Raw genomic sequence first — 21,196 nt, forward strand, 5'->3', positions numbered from 1 at the left:
ATATTCTTCCAAAAGTATCTCCTTTGTGCTAAGATATATTTCAAAAATGCCAAAAGAAAGGGTAGCCCAAGAATTCCCCAAAAGTATCTTCTTTGTGCTGTGTTTTTCTGAATCCTTTCTTAAGGTTCTTATATGATCCTGCCAATCCTTACCCTGCGGGCTGCGGAGCAGTGGCACTGCATAGGCATTTTGCTAAGCACATGAATGTCGTGTGGGGTCGATAGTAACACACAAGCAGATCATGTGTTGCGGGGATTGGTAGTAGCCATCGGAACATGCTGGATTGGTAGAACCTGACGTGGTACGAATAATCCCCCGGCTGACGACAACGGTTGAATTTCTCAGCTTTGGTGGAGAAATGCTTGAAGTTAAAATCAACATCATATGCCACAGGAATAGCCTACCGAGCTTGGTTTCGCAATGTGCATCTGAGTGATCGTAAAAATATTGAGATCGTAAAAATATTGAGAATGAAGAAGAGTATCGCATCATCGTTATCTCGGTTTCGCCGTGAGTGAAGAGCACATCCGTTGTTGCGGCGGTGGACCGCGGGCCGCAACACTATGGTCCGAAGGGGCAATGCAGTGGTGACGTGGGTCGATGCAACCGAGAGAAGAACCACGGGGCGGCGGCGCTGCGGCCCGACGGTGCGACGCAGCGGCAACCCGTTGCTTGATAGGTGGAGGGGCGCGCGGCGTAGATGGGACGGCTCGCGGCAGCGAGCGGGTGATCAAGCCGATCGCGCGCGAGGTCGGGGACGCTGCTCGGTGGAAGCGGGGTGGCGGCGGAGTTCGAGATGAAGCCGGCGATGACGGACAGCGTGGGACGTCGTGCGAACGAGCGTGTCAGCATCGGCACCCGGGCTGCCAAAGCAGCGTCAGCGCCCGGGCAACGAGGCTCGACCGCCCGAGTGACCAACATAGCAGCGGCGCCCGAGCTGAGGCAGCCAACGAGCCTGACGCAGCCGGCCCGACACAGCCGCGGACGAGGCCGGTGAGGCAGACCGCAGGGTCGTCTCGTCCAGACGCAGCGGAGGCGGGTGGCGTGGATCAACAGGCGACCAGCGCGCGAACGACGGTTATGATGGGCCGCCGAGTTGGGGCGGTGACGGCCGACGTAGATCGACGAGCGGGCCGTCGCGTGGACGACGGCCGTGAGGGGCCGCCTGTCGCGCGAGGCCGCCGGATCGGTGAAGAGCCTGCTGGTCGCACCGGTGTCGGAGTAGAGGCGCACGGGGGTTGACGGCGGCGGCGGGCGACGCAAACCGATCAAGCATAGATCGGAAACCCCAAAAAAAGCCGACCAAAACGACCGGCGAGAGAGTGAAAAAACCGGAGCAAGGGCTCGGGAAAAAGACTCTCTAGGGCAGCCAGTCAACACGACCGGCGAACGAACCCTAGGTACGGGCGGCGCGGCCCCCGGCGGCGGTCATGGAGGCCGACCGCCCCGGGGGCAGCGCGCGGGTGCGAAAGCGGCGGCGGCTAGGGTTTATGATCGAGGTAAGGCTGATACCATGTTAGAAGGGAGAGAGGGATTGATGGAATATGATGGATGTATTATTGAGCCTCAAGGACGAGTATATATTGAGCACAAGACTTGAAGGGCAAGACACCTCCTAAAGATAAGATGAAAATAACTTTATCTAATCCGGGCAATCTCTACTACCAAATATATATCTAACATCTGTGTTTGAGTATACACATAAGCCTTCATGTAAAAGCATCCGGTTGCATGAAAAACTGGTCACATAGCATGGAGACATAGATAAGAGAAATGTCCCATCAAACACGAAATTGTCTCAATTAAACTAGAACACTGGAAAATTGTATTTATTACCCTACAATAAATGCTTCCACCACTACAAAGATGCATGTTGCACAGCCTTGAATTAAATCATTAGTGAATATGAAAATTGTAGTTGAGAATAAGTCACAAGATTTTTCTTCTTCTTTTTAACAAAGTAAAAAAATACAGATGCCCACATACACACATGGGATTTGTTTTCTAAAAATGTGTTGTTTTATTGGTTTTTATTAACTGCAATGATGCTCTGGAAGCAAAAATTCATGTTTTGATGTAAGGCATGGCTTTGACAATACAACATATGAAAGTCTCAGTTATTGTCTAGTCGGACCCAGGTGTTGGCGACACTCTATAGCGAGGTCTCATTGTGTTCTGGATATGATCATATTGTTCTGAGATCCAGTTCTTGATGAAAAAGAGAGCGTTTATTACTATGAAACTTATACCTAAATAAAATAAGGTAGCAGATCAATTGACATCGTACAGTCATACCGAAGGTAGCACTGCGCTATGCCTATACAGTGGTATTCTCAGCCCATCAAAATTCAAGTCCTGATGATCGCATTATTTTTAGATTTATTTCAAGATTTCCGGCGATGTGCTTTCAGTGGGAGGAGATGTTCCCGTCAACGACGAGGCGCCTATGGTGACTTCATAAATCTCAAGATGATATGTCGGCTCAATCTCTCGAAGGTGCTCATACGGATAGGATGTGTGTGCGTTTATAGAGGTGAGCGTATGTGCGTATGTATGAATGCTTGCGTCTCAAGTGTGTTAAAAAAAACGAACCGTGTAGTAGCCATCCAGCGAGCACACCTGCAGACCTGCTCCGTGGAGTCTCCACTTTCCCCACCCAAACCCTCGCCTCCGACGCCGGCGCCGATGGGCGAGCTCGCACAGGATCTCTTCCTCCTCCTTTCGCCGGAGCTCGTCGAGGAGGTATTTTTCCACCTTCCGCCGGACGAGCCCGCCTGCCTCGTACACGCCTCCGCCGTCTGCAAGCCCTGGCGCCGCATCCTCGCCGATCTGGGCTTTCGCCGCCGCTATTGCAAGTTCCATGGAACACCTCCCGTCCTGGGGCTCTTCCAACAGGGCGACTGGCTCTTCCGAGAGGGAGCCCGCTTCGTTCGCACCTCCGCCCTCTTCCCTGCCCAGCGCGACCGGCCCTGCTGGTTTGCCATGGACTGCCGCCACGGGCGCGCCCGCTTCGCCAGCTTGGGCACGACCTCTCACCTCATGGTCTTGGACCCTGTGACGGGCCACCAGAGCCTCGTGGTCTCGCCCTGTAACCACCCGGCCAGCTTCAGTGCGGCGGTGCTCTGCGCCGCACAAGGCTGCGACCACCACGGTTGCCAAGGAGGGCATTTCCGTCTGGCCATCATGACCACCAATCAGCAGCATAGGGTCACATCGGGCTGGTTTTACTCGTCGGAGACTTGCCTGTGGAGCGAGCTCACCTCTGCTCATCACCCCAATGTGAGATGTACCTATAACTTGGGTGCGCCTAGCGTCCTTGTGGGCGATGCACTCTACTTCAACGTTGGTGGCATCGTGGAGTGTCAACTTGGTACACTCCGGTTGTCAATGTTCGAGAAGCCGGTCGATGGGAATGGGCGTTTGTCAATGTTTGATAACCCGATTGATGGCATTGGGACTCTCATGGTGAACGAAGACGGTCGACTGGGGTTTGCTGCCGTGGTGGATGTCACGAATCTAACCCTATGGTTGTGCGAGACCGGACCTGTGGGAGCTATTGGATGGGCAAAACTCAGGGTAATTGATCTTAAGACGCTGCTCCCAACATGTGAATTCAGCATTAGCATTAGGAGGTCGGTACATGCATTGGCGATCAGTGGCGTCGCGGAGGGCACACAAATCATTTTTGTGAGAGCACATGTTGGTTCCTATATGGTTGATCTCAAGTCAGGGCGAGTCAGGCCGGTGTATGCTTATGGCAGAAAATTCTTTCCCTACGCAAGCTTCTTCATACCAGGTACTATAGTTACTCATGTGCATACTGCATATATATATATATATATATATATATATATATATATATATATATATCTTTCAGTGGCACGTAGCAACATGAATGAAAATATGTTTCTTAGCACGTAACTTTAGACATGACGATATATGTGCTCAAGAAAGCGAGATGTTCCTCTGGAGTACAGGCTTATATTCTCTTCAACGTCTGGATTTACCTGTCGAGGAAAACGTACATATGATCCGCAAAAAAAAAGAGAGGGGAAAACGTACATACAGTTGAGCCTGATTCATCAAATCAATCAGTTGAGCTTATGTTATTATTTTCTTGCATTTCTGCAGCAATGGAAGCAGGCTGTACTGGGCAGGGGCAGTGAGCTGGTGTTTCAAGTGTTTATCAAGCTCTAGGTGATGGAGCACGCGCTTCTGGATCAAGAGAAGGTGGTTGTAGTGATGTTAGATATGGCACAAGCGCAGCTCTGGATCTGTGGGAACTTTGTTTAGGAAGTTGCTATCCTGTAGACTGTAGTAACTTTGTCTAGGCGGTTAAGGACAAATACTGCTGGTCTTAGTATGTGGTGTAGGAACTTTGTTTAGGAAGTTGTGCAGGAACCTCGTATGCGTGCTCATGGATGGATCGCTGTTCACTATGCATGGGGCATATGCTGCTACCGTCAGTCACCCAAGTCTAAATATCAAATCTAGGTTCCAACCAAAGTCAAGATTTTCGGCTTGCTTCTGCATTTGGACTCGGACAGATTATACACTAAGAAGAATCTTCATCACAAAACATTACTGGAAAAAGCCGCAAACCCTAGATGCAACCGGGCAAACCGAGGATCGGCAACACCTGCTCTAGTGCTCTTCACTTGTCATGCTTCTCGACGCGTATGGCGTGTTGTCTGAATACGGCCACCTTTCACCCCCTTCGACGACGTCTGGACCATTGCGACGCCGCCTGGTCTACCGACCTTGCTCACCACCTTCGTCATTCTGACTGTTCTATGGAAAATTTTGGATGCTCGCTTAGAACGCTTTGGTATTCAGATAAACTGAACTGCACGCCCTGCTGTTTTATCAAATGCCATCTATAATCTCACCCTCTGGACTCATGGACTGAGTTCTGACAAGCTCAAAGTGTGCAAAAACATTTCCTGGGATGATTTTTTTCATTAGAATGTACGCAAAAATGTTACCTCAAATCAAGAAGAATTTTCACTATGAAGAATAAAAATCCATTGAGTGAAAAAGTTGTTCACTATTGCAGATATCGTGGGAAATGGTGACTGTTGCAGTCCTTTTGACAGTGGCAAGGCAATGTTCAGAGATGGTGAGGCATAGGTCTCGCAGGGCCAAACGCTCAGAGTTGGACTCCATCCAAAGCTGGATTGAAGGCTGAACATGTATCTTCTTTGTTTTAACTCGTGTCATAGATTAAAATAGCCGCGATAGCTGCCCGAGAGCCTCGCCGCTAAGCTATGGCTGCTGCCGCGAAATCCTCTACATAACCCTCTAAATAGCTCAAAAATCAGCAAAACCCTCCAAAATCATCTCTCCCACCAGAAAAAGTTCCGCCATTTGCCGCGATTGCCCGCTATGGCGGCTGCAATAGCTTCTGGGAGAGGACGCCGCGAAATCGTTTCTCCCGCGATTTTAATCTATAACTCGTGTAGGCTGCTCCCTTGGGTCTTCCTCCCTGTTTCCTCTCGGCCTTTTTCACTGTTTTGACCTTCTCAGCAAATCTTAGCACAAAATGAACTCCTTCAAAACTATTTCATGATCTGACCTTTTCGGTAACGCCACAAGCCGTGACGTTTTTTCTCTATTTAGAAACGCCGAACTAGCCTGCGTTGCTCCCCTTTATAAATAAGTGGCAAATCTAAACAAGCTAGTTGAAACGCCACTAGCATTGGCGTTTGGCATTTGGGCAGCAACGCCAAGGGGCTTGGCGTTTCCGGGAACGCCACACGCTGTGGCGTTTATTCCCTGCCACGTAGTGTCTCGCCCAGGCCAGCAACGCGAGCTAGGTTGGCGTTTTCGTATAGTGCAGCAACGCCACGGTCTGTGGCGTTTCCGAAAAGGGTCAGATTATGAAATAGTTTTTGAAGGAGTTCATTTGTGTTAACATTTCCTCATAAGGCCAGAACAGTGAAAAAGGCCTTTTTTCTCCCATTCTCCTCTCTTCCTGCATGTGTAAGACTGTTTGTAAGTGTTTGTCAAGCTCGAGTTACTGGAGCAAGGGGTTTTGGATCGAGGGGGAGGTGATAGTAGTGATGTTCTGGATCTATCTGTGAGATCACTACTGGTGTTAGTTTAGGAGGTTAGACTACCCATAGTGGGAGTAACATAGGTAGTAACATCACACATATCTAGATAACGTAGATGATGTGACAAGCAATAAATGAAGAAAAAGAGGAAAGTGGTAACATAGCTAGTTACTGATAGTATGAGTAACATCACACATATCAAGGCAAGATGTGTCTATAGTCTAATAAATAAAGTGTTGCATGTTATCACACGTATGTTACTCCCAACTATAAAGGTAGTAACATAAAGTAGTAACATGAACATATTACTAGTCTATGTTACTACCCATTGTGGAGCTTTGTTTGTGAAGTTATTGCGTCTCTGCATGCAGTTTGTGTGAATACTCCACCGGCTGACGAATCCTGTTGAACTTGTCGGCATTGCTGGAGAAATGCTTCAAGTTGAAATCAAACTCATATGCCACAGGATCAGTCTAGCGTGCCTGCTTTTGCAATGTGCATATGAGTGACCGTAAAACTTGGAGTTGAAGAAGAGTACTGCATAACCTTTTTTCTCGGTTTTGCTGCGAGCCACGGGCTCCTTCCACTCCGCTCTGCTCAGCCCTGCCATCATAGTCAGGGCCGGAGCCGTCGATGCCACTGTGGTCGTCATTGGATAGGACGATGACCTCTGTCCTCCCCGCCGTGTACTCCTCGTACAACCGGCGTTCCACCTCGTGGCTGCATCGGCGGCGGGGTGGACGTGGGTGATGTTGGGGGGCGCGCCAACGTGGATTGGGCGGCGCTAGCGATGAGTTGCGTGGTGGGTGGGTGGTAGGTGAGGCGAGTGGGGTGTGAAGAGTTTTTTACTCGGCGGCCGAGAGGTCGAGTATATTTAAGCGTCGGCAGCCGCTCGGAGTAAATTTTTTACTCCACTAACGATTTTAGGGTTTTAGCTCATTCCAGATTAGAGGAGAAAAACCAGATGTTTACTTATCTAACCGATTATAGGAATTATAGGGATAAGGTTAGAGTTGCTCTTATGCCGAACAAAAAAAAAATCAATGTAAAGAAAGTAATTAATTACATGAAAAATTGTTCAGGCATAGAAAAAAGAAAATGTTCCATCAAAGGGAAATCATTTCAATTAAAATGGATCGTTGGTCCGATCGGCGGTCCGGACTTATTTTCCCTGCAAACCAGAGACAAAGTGTGTGTGTGTGTGTGGCGGTGGTTGGGGTGGGGGGGCGGAGGGGGCTCTGCGGACGTCGGGACCGCTGCCACGCCCGCTCCTGACTATCCCGGGCCACCAAAAACCCTCCTTTCGCCCTCATGTGCGTTCCTGAGCCAGGCGCCAATTGCCCGCATTCATGTCGTTGTAGAGCGGCCTCTCCGCATTGACGTCGGCCCAGAGCGGATGCGACTTCTCACTAGCGCCGGCATTGAAGCGGCGCGCCGGCCAAGAGCACAGCCCGCGCCGCATCGCCGGTGTTTGTGCCTGTTCAATGCCAGAGAGACGTATGTTGTACGAGACAGACAGATATCTACCACGCCTGTTCGTCCGCATGCCGTCATTAAGCGGGCTCGTCGGCCAAGGAACCAACTCCGACTTCACGCATTGACGCACCCGGATGCTTGGCCTCACCGGAATCCGCTATTTAAAGGCGGCCACACCCGGCTAAACTCCACACCACAACACATCTGCTCCACATCCTCCTCCCTTGCACCACATTCACCATGACCGCGAGCGGGAACACTGGGGAGAGCCCGTCGACGGAGATGAAGCACGAGATCGCCGCCCTTCCGGGTACCTTGCAGAGACGCCGTGCTAGGCGGATCGAGGCCAACTTGCCGGCTAGCTCGCTCGAGGTCTTCGACGATGACCCCACAATGAAGACGAGGTTCGACGACGACACCGGGCCTGAGCCGGCGCTTGTGCTTGCCGTCATGACCATGGAGCAGGCCAACCGCGCTATGCCGCCGCCATGGTGGATGAGGAACATCCTGCGCCGGCTCCTATGTCGGCGTTCCAGCAGGCGCATGAGGAGCAGAGGTACAACCATCTTCCCCTCGGGTAGCATGAACTGGCGGAGGGCCAAATCTACGGTGAGCGTGCAAGCGAGCAGGCCGTGGCCGCCATGGCTGCGGCGAACTCGAACTTCGTTGCGAAGCAGCGGGCGCTCTATGCGGCCGTGCGTTCTTAACGCGCCACTCTCAACGCAGTGCCGGCGCAGCCAAATGCGGACGCGGCCGCACGAGCGCTGGCAGCGCAGGCGGTCGAGGACATGAACGCTGCCAGCTGCGCCTCCTACGCACCCCCGTCCAACTTTCAGGGGGCACGTGTGGCAGATGGACAGTGCCAGACCGTCCACGTCCATCATCGACCTCAAGTCCACTGGTAACGGCGACGGACAGGTCGCGGACTCCTTCGAGGATGAGTAAGGCATGGGAGGCGACAGGGCATTGTGCCCCATGTGGGCCGATCCATATCTCATGTTCTACTCTTCCTAGCCGGAATGTGCACCTCCACTTCACGGGTCATGAAGCCCGCCGCCGTCATGGAGACGAAAGAAGGAGGACATGATCGCTGATGCGGAATACGAAGGAAATGGACCACGGGCACCGCTGTAGGATAGGTTTAGGGTTGGGCCGTTTCTTTTCTTCTAAATGTTTGAAATATAGTGAAAAAAATGTTTGAAATGTAATGAATTTCGTCCGGTTTATGTGAACATTCATCGTGTCTGCACGAATTTCGTTCGGTTGATGTGAAAATCTATTGTGTTTGCACGAATTTCATTTGGTTAGTTAAAACCCAGCTTGAAATGTATGCGGATATCGTTGGATGACCGGCTCGCACATCCATGTCCGCAGACGGATGCCGGACCAAATTTGCGGGTTAGCGTGAAATGCTCTTTTTTTGAAAGTAAAACATCATCTTTATTTATTACTAATAATGGTTACATCGTCTATAAGAAAATTTACAATATCGTTCAAAGGTTCCTCAAACCAATCCCTTGTCTCAGAAAATTTAGCTACTCTGGCAATTTCATGAGCTACTTTATTTGCCTTCCTATTACAATGTTCAAATCTAACTAACGGAAAATCACAAACCATAAAATAACAATCATCAAACACAGCTGCCGCCGCTCCCGCTATATGTCCTCCACTCTTCATCGTGTCAGTTACTTTCATATTGTCGGAGTTAACAACAAGTCGGTTGCTTCCCGCCTTTTGTGCAAGTAATAAGCCAAAACATAGTGCCATAGCTTCCGCTGTTAAGACATCTGCACACCAATCCATCTTCCAATTCCCTCCAACAATAAATCTTCCTTTATCATCTCCAAGTACAGCTCCCGCTGTGCCTCTAAGCATGTCTTGATCGAAAGAAGCATCGACATTTAATTTGACAAAACCTAGAGGGGGTCTCGTCTATCCCTCCATTCTATTTGTTGCCTTGGAGGATTGGGCAATAACATAGTTTGTTGTTATAGCACGGACTCCCATCGAAATTTGGTATGCATCTTGGGTCTTCCCATGATGGACCAGCGAACGTCTTTCCCACCATAAATACCAGGTTGTTATAGCGATCAGTTCGCGAACATTCTGTATGCCCCCTGTAGATAGCTCGTGTTTTGGCATAAGAAGTAGAAATTCGAGTACTGCCTCTCCCGCACGATCGACAACGCAAGCTTTTTTAATGGCTTCGTGCAATCCCAGTTTCTCCCACACCTCTTTTGCCTTTTGACACAAAAATAATAAGTGTTTAGTATCTTCATGCCCGTTCGAACATGATGGGCAGGTGGGCGAAACTTTCATATGTCTATTAGCAAGTGTAACACGACATGGGAGGGTTCCATGTAAGGTACGCCAAATAAAGATCTTCACTTTTGTTGGACAAGATAATTTCCAAATCTTGCTCCAAATAGTATTGACACTTGTTCCTCCCATGCCATCTGATTGTTGCAATTTCCTCCCATGTTGTGTTTTCTATTCCTCCAGATAAGCAGAACGAACCGTGAACAGTCCATTCTTTGTAAAGCTCCAAGCTATGAAATCCGACATGTTATACGTGGGGAGGGGGATCGTAAGCACCCTCTGGACATCAATTGGCCACAACGTTTGTCTTACCAAATCTTCATCCCAACAATTGTTGATTGGATCTATAAGATCAGCAACTTTTGTTAGAAGCTGCCCTCTTCTAGGAGTGATAATTTTCCTATTGGCCCCATTCGGGATCCATGCATCTCTCCAGATATCAATATTTTGTCCATTACCAACTCTCCAAATATAACCTTTTTTGAGAGAACCCACTCCGGCCATAATGCTTTGACAAGTGAAAGAAGATCCTTTTTTCAGACTTGCATTCATTAAATCTCCATCTGGAAATATTTAGCTCTCAAAATGGTGGCACATAGGGAATCAAGATTATCAAGCAGGCGCCACACTTGTTTGGCTAACAAGGCCAGATTGAAACAATGTATGTCTCGAAAACCCATTCCTCCTTGGTCTTTTGGTACACACATCTTCCACCAAGCCATCCAATGCATTCTCTTCTGATTGTCTTCATCACCCCACCAAAAGTGCGCCATCGCGTCAATGATTCCTTTACATATTTTTTTAGGAATTTTAAAGACGGACATTGCATAAGTTGGGATAGCTTGTACAACCGATTTGAGAAGGATTTCCTTTCCTCCTGCTGATAACAGCTTTTCCTTCCAACCACTGATTTTCATGACAATTCGATCTATTAAGAATTCGAAACAATCACTTTTGTCCATACCCACATTTGAAGGCAGACCCAAATATTTGTCATTGAGAGCTTCAGTCATAATATTCAGAAGTACATATATGCGCCTTATCTTCCACTTTTGTGTTGGGACTAAAAAATATACTAGATTTTTCAACACTCACCATTTGCCCCGAAGCAGCACAATAAGAATCCAAAACTGATTTCAGCGCCTCCGCGTTCATCGAATTAGCTTGCATCAGGATAAGTGAATCGTCCGCGAAGAGGAGATTTGAAATAGATGGGGCATCTCTGCTAACTTTAATTCCGGAAATACTTCCATTCTCCTCTACATTAGCTAAGAGTGCAGTCAGGCCTTCCGTACATAAGAAAAATAGATATGGGGAGAGAGGGTCCCCCTGCCTCAGTCCTCTAGATGGTTTGGAGCTCTCTGTTTCTTCCGTGTTAAAACGAACCCGATATTCCACCGAGGACACACATTGCATAATTAAATTCACCCAATCCTGCTGAAAACCTAGTCGCAACATGATTTCCTTTAAAAAGGGCCACTCCACTCAATCATATGCTTTGTGCATGTCCAGTTTGATTGCACACATGCCCTCTTTACCAGTCCTTTTATTTTTTATTTTATGGAAACATTCATAAGCCACTAAGATGTTATCTGTAATCATTCTTCCAGGCAGAAAGGCACTTTGGGTAGGGCTAATAATATCTGGGAGGATTGTCTTCAGACGAGCAGCAATCATCTTTGAAATGACCTTATACACCACATTGCATAAATTGATTGGTCTAAATTGAGTTACCTTTTCTGGGGAGTTAACTTTTGGGATCATTACTATTGTAGTATCGTTCCAACGATCAGGTATAGTACATGTATTCACCGCTTTGAGAACCTCTTCAGTCAAATCATCCCCTAACATAGCCCAAAATCTCTTGTAAAAAATGGCGTGAAGGCCATCTGGCCCTGGCGCCTTTAAATCACCAATGTCAAAGAGTGCCTTCCTAACCTCTTCGGCCGTGTAAGGGGCAAGGAGAGCCCTATTCATCTCATTTGTTACTTTCCTTTTTACAAGGGAGAGGACCTCATGGTTCGGTTGATTAACTTCTGAAGTAAATAGGTTAGGAAAATATCCCAGAATATGATTCTTCATCTCCGTGTCTTTTACCCAAACCCCATTATCATCAAGCAAATTTTTTATCTAATTTCTCTTCTTTCTAGCTGTTGCGGCGTTATGGAAAAAAGAAGTATTACGGTCACCATGCAATAACCAGTTTGCTCTACCCCGTTGTAGCCAGTGTATCTCCTCTTGTTCCAATAAATTTTCAATCAATACAATAATCTCCTTTTGACTTGCAAGAGAGTTAGCATTCACAGGCCCTCTCCGTAGTTTTTCTAAATCTTTTTTTAGTTTATTGATTCTTTTTTTCGGACCCTTGAGGATATCACGATCCCAAGTGTGCAAATCTGCATGTACCGCTCTTGTACGATCAACGAGAGACGACCCTATGCCCAACATCTTCGCTTTTTCCCAAGCTGTACGTACAACTTCCATAACCGTCTCTTCTTTCAGCCATCGAGCTTCAAATTGTTTCCTTCGACTTTTTGAGCGGTCAAAAATATTATTGTCAAAATATTCCGTGTCTAAAATAATAGGGCGATGGTCTGAGTGTACATGTTCTTCGTTTACAACCGCCGCTCGAGGAAATGTATTCGCCCAATCCACATTACAGACTGCTCGATCCAGTCTTTCCCTGATTTCGCCCCTCCTCCATGTAAATAAATCACCCATACATCCCATATCTGCTAGTCCACATTCCCCCAAACAATTTTGAAAATCTCTCATCATCACATTTGGTCTCGCATTCCCTCCCTCTTTCTCTGGTGAGAGCAAAACTTCATTAAAATCTCCTAAAACTACCCATGGGTGATCGCCTTTTTTATACAAGTTTCGAATATCATCCCATGACAGAGCACGGTCACTCCAGTTGGGGTGCCCATAAAACCCCGTAAAACGCCATTGTACAGTATTCCCATTCATAAAAAGAACATCAATAAAATTATTAGACACATAGTTCAACTCAACTTTATTCATATTCTGATAAAACAAGACAAGGCCACCCGCCCGGCCATCGCTCTCAACTACAAACATTGAATCGAAATTTAAAACTCGACGAAGCTCGTCGGCTTTACATTTATTTAAGTGAGATTTTGAAAGGAAAATTAGCTCTGCTTTGGTACGCTCCTGTAGATTCAAGAGCTCGCGAACCGCCGTGGGAGAGAGCATCCCACGGCAGTTTCATCCGATGATTCTCATTTGGCCCGGCGTACCTCCTCTTCAGAGGCCGCCGATGCGCCATCATCTTCAACTGACTCCCTTCTCAGCGTGAAATGCACTTAGTGAATGTAAAAACTGTAAAAAAAAAATATGAAGGGTGAAAACTGTAGCTCCGGAGAGGCCGCGGTCCACTCGTTTCCCGACCCAAACCCTCGCCTCCGCCGCACCATGCCGCCGGCGGCGGCGCTGATGGGCGAGCTCCTAGAGGATCCGTTTCTCCGCCTTTCGCCGGAGCTCGTCGAGGAGGTATTTTTCCGCCTTCCGCCGGACGAGCCCGCCTGCCTCGCACACGCCTCCGCTGTCTGCAAGCCCTGGCGCCGCATCCTCGCCGATGTGGGCTTTCGCCGCCGCTACCGCAAGTTCCACGGAACGCCTCCTGTCCTGGGGCTCTTCCAACGGGGCGACTGGCTCTTCCGAAAGGGATCCCGCCTCGTTCCCACCTCCGCGCTCTTCCCTGCCCAGCCTGACCATCCCGATTGGTTTGCCATGGACTGCCGCCACGGCCGCGCCCTCTTCGCCCGCATCTGGGACACCTCCGTCCTCATGGTCTTGGACCCTGTGTCGGGCCACCAGCGCCTCGTGTCCTCCCCCTATATTCACCCGGTCAGCTTCAATGCGGCGCCGGTCAGCTTCAGTGCGGCGGTGCTCTGCGCCGCACAAGGCTGCGACCACCACGGTTGCCAAGGAGGGCACTTCCGTCTGGCCGTCGTGACCACCAATGATGTTCAAGAGGTCACGTCGGGCTGGCTGTACTCGTCGGAGACTCGCGTGTGGAGCGAGCTCACCTCTGTTCATCACCCCAATGTCAGATTTACCAATTTGGCTGCGCCTAGCGTCCTTGTGGGTGATGCACTCTACTTCAACTTGGATGGTATCATCCAGTGCCAACTTGGTACACTCTGCTTGTCGATGTTGGAGAAGCCAATCGATGGCAATGGGACTCTCATGGCGACGCAAGACGGTCTACTGGGATTCGCTGCCGTGGTGGATGCCGCATATCTAACCCTTTGGTCGAGAGAGGCTGGACCCAAGGGAGCCATGGGATGGGCAAAACTCAGGATAATTGATCTTGAGGCGCTGCTCCCTGTTGGTGCCATGTCCCTAACATTGGAATTCAGGAGGAGGGTACATGCATTGGTGATCAGTAGCATCGCGGAGGGCACCCAAATCATTTTTGTGATAGCACGTGCCGGTTCTTATATGGTTGATCTCGAGTCAGGGCGAGTCAGGCCGGTGTCTTCTCTTTGCAGAAAAATCTTTCCCTACATGAGCTTCTACATCCCAGGTACTATTACCTATATATGTGCACAATCATGTGCAATTCCTTGTTACAATCTTTCAGTGGCACTTGGCAACATGGAATGAAAATATATTTCTTAGCAAGTAGCTTTACACATGAAAACACATGTGCTCAAGAAAGAGAGATGTTCCTCTGGACTGGAGTATATGTCCATATTTATTTTCTTAAACGTCTGGATGACTTGCCGGTCCTTGTGATCGGCGAGTAAGGAAAATGTACATTCAGTTGAGCCTGGTTCATCAATCATTTGTTTTGATGTTGTGATTTTCTTTCATTTATGCAGCAATGGAAGCAGCTTGTGCTGGCCAGGAGCAGTGAGCTGGTGTTTCCAGTGTTTATCAAGCTCAAGTTAATGGAGCAAGCTCTTGTGCATTAGTCGGGAGGTGGTAGTGGTAGTAGTGATGTTAGATATGGCACAAGTGCAGCTCTGGACCTGTAACTTTGTTTAGGCTGCGTCAAGGACCAATACTGCTGTTGTTAGTACTATGTGGTGTATGGAAATTTGTTTAGGAAGTTGTGCAGGAACTTTGTTGAACAAGTTGCTGCTCCTTTGCTTACAATAATTTTCAGTCGTTGATAATTTTCAGGAAATGTACTTTCTGAATGCACAAAATGATTGACTGGTACTCCACAACCTGTTCTTCCGTTAATATTTTTTAGCTCGCCTACCCGACTCCGCAAGAAGTTGTTGTCTTCCGTTAGTCGACAATTGACCCTCGCATACATACTGATGGATGGGGCATATGCTTCTATCGTCACTACCCTCAGTCACCCAAGTCTTCATATCAAATCTAGGTTCCAACCAAAGCCAAGATTTTTGACTGGCTTCTGCATTTGGAGTTGGACAGATTAAACCCTTCGACAATGTTTGGACTGTTGTCACACCACCGGGTCTACCGACCTCGCTTACCACCTTTGTCATTCTGACTCTCCTCTGGAAAATTCTGGATGCTCGCTTAAAACGCTTTGCTCTTCAGATAAACTGAACCGCAGGCCTGCTGTGGTGTCAAATGTCATCTATGATCTCACCCCCTGAACTCATACAAGCTGAATGTGTGCAAAAACATTTCCAATGGCGATTTTTTTTCTCATTCCAATGTATGCAAAAATGTTACCTCGAATCAAGAAGTATTTTCACTACGAAATCCATGGAGTGAAAATATTGTTCACTATTGCACAGATCGTGGGAAATGGTGACTATTTGCAGTCCTTTGAATGATTTGGCTCGCCCGAAATCGGAAAGTTTTCGACACCATCTCAATCCCCCCTTTGACAGTGCCAAGGCAATGTTCAACGATGGTGAGCCTCTGGTCTCACAGCCAAACGCTCAGAGTTGTGGACTCCATCCAAAGCAGGATCGAAGGCTGAAATGCATCTTCTTTGTCTTTAACTTGTGTAGGCTACTCCCTTCGGTCTCTCTCTCTGTTTTTTCTCCTGTTCTCTCCTCTTCCTGAGTGTGTAAGACTGTTTGTATGCTTACCTGGTTTGCTGTTTCTATGAAATGAAAAGAAAATAGGTAGGGGCCTCCCCTCCCGACTTCGCTTGAAAAAAAAGTGTTCATGTAGCACCGAGATAAATGTTTTATTGGTGAGGGAAAATGTACCATCAAACAGAAATTAGTTTCATTTAAATGTAAAAAAAAACAATGCTTTTTATCTCACGAGGCAATATATAGGTCCGAAAAAAGGGCAAAAAAATACCAGGCCTTTGACCGAGCCGGTCTTTTTAAATAAACTAGCTTAAGCTGCTTGCTCGATAATGAAAACATAATGCCAAATGGGCTGGCCGGTAACATAAACATCGCCTAGACACTGACAACGTTGGCCCACACGTCCTCCATAGCACCAACACACCATAGAGCTTTATCTAAGGACTACGAATTCCTCTTATACTCACACTAGTCACAAAATAAAACGATCTTGTCTTAGTGATTACTCTGGCCAATTGTCATGGTTGTGTTCCACAGCCACTGCCTTCTAGGGATCCCGTACATCCACCATGCCAACAATCTAATTCTAGTGACACCATTGCAGGCACGGAAAACTGATTAGGCGTGGTGATAGATGACGTATTTGTCGTAGGCTAGAGCATCCTCGTCTCCTATCACAGCTCTAAGCAAGAGTGCCATACCCATGACAAGAACCTGAAATCCTAAATAGTAGCCCAAACTTGAGCAGTCATGGATGCTCTCGAGGATTGAGAAGAGCTCGTATGCAACCAACAATCATGTTGTTGTTAGGTGACGTAGAAACACATGACAACATTATCCCAAATCCCGATGCTTCCAAGTCCTATAATGTTTGTGTTTCCAATAACATTACAACATTGGCTCCAATTAAATGCAAGACTTATGCATATATGCTTGTGGTGTACGCGCCTATGAATCTAGTAACAATTAGGCTGTACTTCATGCTCGGCCTCAAGGATGCATGACAACTTCTTCATGAATCGTGGTCATGCTTAAATAAGAGCATTGTGAGATATGGGGCAACAACCATGGGATGAATGCTTTCATGCACTTCAATTCCATCATATGGAGCACATGGGCATATGCATGTACTATTGTGAGCCTCTTATGAGTGAAGTGGTTTTTTTTCGAAAAGGAGGAAGACCCCCGGCCTCTGCATCTGGGCGATGCATGCAACCACTTTATTAATTATTCAGAAAGACCTTACAAAGTACTATATCAGAACTTCTGAAGCCACTATCTTGGCAACATCTGTTGCTACTCCTATCCACTTGATGAAGGGGTGTAGATAGTCCGAGCCGAATACCAAACATACCTCGCACCATAGCCTAACATCTAAAACCGGAGGCCCCAACCAAGCCACATTGCCTTGTCTGGGGCACACACCGGTCCGGCGCACTCTTAGAGGCCGCCACCGTCTTCCACAGATCCATCTTGAGAACTGTACGTAATGACGCATCGACCTTGCTAGGCCTAGCTACCGTTGACGCCACCACGACGCCAGACAATGCCACCATCCCGTGCTCGTTCACATCACGCGCCCACCGCCGAGACCCTGCTGCTCCATGCCTCCGAGACCCGCCGTTGTCGACGTGCCAGATGCCACGTCACTCCTCCTTCGCGAATACCACCTGCTGCCACTCGTCCCATCCCCTCCATATGCAGTTCCTCTAACTGAGCACCAGAATGCCCCAGGCAGCGCCTCCAAGAAGGGCACGACACACGTAATGCCGCCGCCGCCCAATCTGAGGAGATTTTGGGTCTTCACCCTGGCATGGGGTCGGCGTGGAGGGCAGGGACCTCGACGGAGCTTGCAAGGAGGAGAACGGCGACCTTGGCCATCGCCACCGTCGGGGTGAGTGAGTCATCTAGAATTTCCTCTGGACCGATGTCACCTCTACCAGCCCCCGCGAACGCACCGAGGCCGACGACCGGGATCGCAAGCCACCAAGTGCAGCAGGAGAGAGCCTGCAGCGGGGAGGAGATCCACCGGCAACTCACCGCCCACGCAGTCAAGATGCCGTCCATCGACCACCCGCGAGCGCCACCAGCCGAGGGCGCCGTCACCATGCCTACCGGGGCCACCGCCCTAGGTTCAGATTCCTTCATGATGAGCGGAGCGACGGGATCCGCCGCCGCATGGCCCATGCCGTCACCCAAGCCTGCCGCCACCCGAGCCCACTGCCGGCGGGAGCCGCCACGCTGCCGGAAGACCCACACCCCTGGGATCTGGGCGCCCGTGCACCGCCGCTGGGAATCGCCGCGCCATCTGGAGGGCCGCACCCCGCGGATTTGGGCGCCCGTGCCGCCCGCGGATCCGGGGAGGGAGGAGAGGCCCTCCACCGTCGCCATCGCATGCACAAGTTTTGCCTGGCGCTGACCACTGGCAGCGGCAGAGGGGAAGGTGAGCGCTGGGGGAGGGCTAGGCGGCGGTGGCTGAGACCTCCCATGTCGCCCGCGAGGGGGCGACGTGCGGTCCCCGATACGATTGTTCCTTATGAGTGAAGTGGTAAGTGTGTAGATGCTTTGATCTTATTGACAGTGCAGTTCCTCTATAGCACCATGTTATGAGAAAGAATTTGCATTCGTTGTCTCAAGTTGCATCATCAACAACAGGTGGAAACGTGCATGCACTAAAAAATGACTAAATAAATATTTGGTAAAAGCTCCATATAGTCCCCTCTGTTTGAGCATGAAAGTGGTAGTGACCGTAATTGGTAGGGATGTGTTGTTCAATCATTGGTCTCCCTAAGGACCATTGCCTTGTAGTGCACCGATTGTGTGCTCGTGGGTGATCACCACTTCTTCATCACAACCCACCTTCTGCGCATGAGTACATAGGTATTTTCAGACAAAGCTAGGGTATGGTCAAACTTGTAGAGGCATTTCATTTCCCTTGTGCGCTATGTGCTCGATCTAGGTCAACAATGCCATGGTGAGTTTGTTGTGATGTGTACATATTGGATCTATGTGTACATATTGGATCAGTTGATCACAAAGAAAAGTTAAATGTGTGGATTTAATCATTAGAGCGGGCTAAGGTAAACCTCCATGCTAAGTAAAAGGTCCTGGAAGATAACTCATGATTTTTGTGCAACTATAGAGTATCATCTTGCTCTCGTGCGTCCAAGAGCAGTCAATGTTGTAGTCGTTTAAATACAATGCCATTTCATGGAACTTGTGTTCCTTTAGCCTGAGTATAATGCACATGAATATAGAACTTCTCACTCTCACATGATGGTCTAGTTAGATCAAACTAGATGACATCATGTGCGTTGTTGCGGGTATCTTGTTAACATAAATGCATAAATAGGGGCTACAGAAACAATTACAAATAATGCAAAGTAATTGCATGAGTGCTGTTAGTTCAAAATCTAAAAATATATATGAAGAATGTCACAACATATTGTGCAATAAATTAAAGGGAATGCTTTTTTAACAAACACAAAAAATGGGTAGAAACTACTAAGTAGAGGGATGAGTGGATGCTAAAAATAGCGCGATCTCGAGGGAGTTGAAAGGTGAGGGTCATGGCATGTGCGACATGATGTGTCCATGGCACCAACTCCCATCCTCATGTGAGAACATTGTCCCCATGCCGGGCTCGTGCTGGCTCTGATCTGGATGAGGTTTCCACCTCTCCGCATGCGACTTCAGATGGTAGTGGTTGTAAATTGTGAGGAGGGGGATGAGACGAGGCGATAATTTCCTCCCACACGATAGCTTGTGGCAGAGGATGACAACAGGTGGGTTGGTCGTTGTCTTTACTCGTAGTAGGCACAGGCAATAGCTATGCTCGAGTGGTAGCTGGCGCGGATGACCGGATGAGTTTATTAGCAGCGAGCGGGATGAGTGGATGGTGACAATAGCATGGCCTTGAGGGAGGTGAAAGGCGAGGGTCATGGAATGTGCGACATGATGTGCAAAGTGTCCGAGGGGGAAGAAAAGTCACAAAGGTATAAATCACGATCGATGTGGAGGTGTGGCGTGGTTGACACGGAGGTCAGATTGACTACGTAGGATGGACACTTTAGCGTTGCAGATACATACATGTCTGAAGATTAAAACTTAAAATTTTGAGCAATTGTACGAGAAAAGGTTGAAGAGGAATTGAGTAAAACTTTTGCTTTGAAGAAGAAACAAAGTTACTGAATGGGGTCAGTATACAAGACCATGAGGCACATATTCTTGCAAAAAAGTAAGATGGTGTTTGATAACATAGTAGGTCGAGCAAAGTGTAGAGGGAGCAATGAAGCACCATGGTGTCGGTTATGAGCATCTTGCTAATGTGTGAGTACAATACAATATTCATAGGTGGACTGATGAAGCGTAACCCTAGATACTCCTAGTGCCTATATAAGCCAGAGGGTTTAGTCCGTAGAGGGACATTCATACATTCATCATCATACCTCTAGGGTTTAGACTGCAACTCACGATCTCGTGGTAGATCACCTCTGTACTTTGATACTCTCATAATATAAGCAAGAGCAGGACGTAGAGTTTTACCTCCATAGAGATGGCCCGAACCTGGGTAAGCGACTGTGTGTTCTTCCTCTTGCTACCCATCTATCCAATCTAACAGCTCGGCCCCCCTACCTGAGATCTTCCGGTTTTGACACTGACATTGATGCCTCGGACTAACATAATCCTTTATAATCTATCCCTCTGGTGATTACCATAACCACCATCATGACACTTGGATTTCACATTCACTAATTTTTGAAGATCTGAAACATCTACCGTGTAAATGAGCTAATTGAAGTGGCAACATCGCAGACCCCGCAACTTTTGTGCTGAAACATGAAGACTGAAGAAGAGCACTTGGGAGGAGCGTTCCTATAAAACCCTCGGTTGCACTATTGCAGTAAATCATCATTGCCACTAGCAAGTGTCAGCCTCAGCAACTGAATTAATCAGCTACTGACCAGACGAATGGGCGAATTAGGCAAGCTAATTCTTCAGAAAGCCTCCAAATCAAGATCAAACTCAAACTCATCCTTGCTGTTTGATTCTCCGGAGAGCCAGAGCTGCTTCCTGATCACAAAGCAGTTCCTTGTCATCTGGAGTTGCAGCATTGAGCGCTACCGGTCTGCAGCTTACTCCAGAGGCAGATCATGTGCTGCGGGGACTGGTAATGCGCGGTGTAGTAGAATGCGCACTGGTAGAACTTGAAGTCGCATGTCGCACGAGTGCTCCACCGGCTTGCGAGTCCTGCTGAACTTGTGAACCCTCATGCCCATGCTCACATCGTCAGGCTTGCTATCTACTCTCTCCACTAGGACCAAAATGCTCTTATGGCAAAGATTATAC

The 21,196-nt window shown here is 48.3% G+C and overlaps 1 protein-coding gene across 1 annotated transcript; it reads left to right on the forward strand.

The window, feature by feature from the left end:
* The first annotated feature begins 13,209 nt into the window (after window positions 1–13,209).
* LOC123123306 (uncharacterized) lies at window positions 13,210–14,956 on the forward strand. The gene is made up of 2 exons (XM_044543780.1): window positions 13,210–14,403; window positions 14,702–14,956. Exons 1-2 carry the CDS (start codon window positions 13,287–13,289, stop codon window positions 14,734–14,736), a joined length of 1,152 nt encoding a protein of 383 aa, XP_044399715.1. The 5' UTR covers window positions 13,210–13,286; the 3' UTR covers window positions 14,737–14,956.
* Window positions 14,957–21,196: the final 6,240 nt, after the last annotated feature.

The sequence above is a fragment of the Triticum aestivum genome, chromosome 5D (assembly GCF_018294505.1).
Source record: "Triticum aestivum cultivar Chinese Spring chromosome 5D, IWGSC CS RefSeq v2.1, whole genome shotgun sequence".
NCBI lineage: Eukaryota > Viridiplantae > Streptophyta > Magnoliopsida > Poales > Poaceae > Triticum > Triticum aestivum.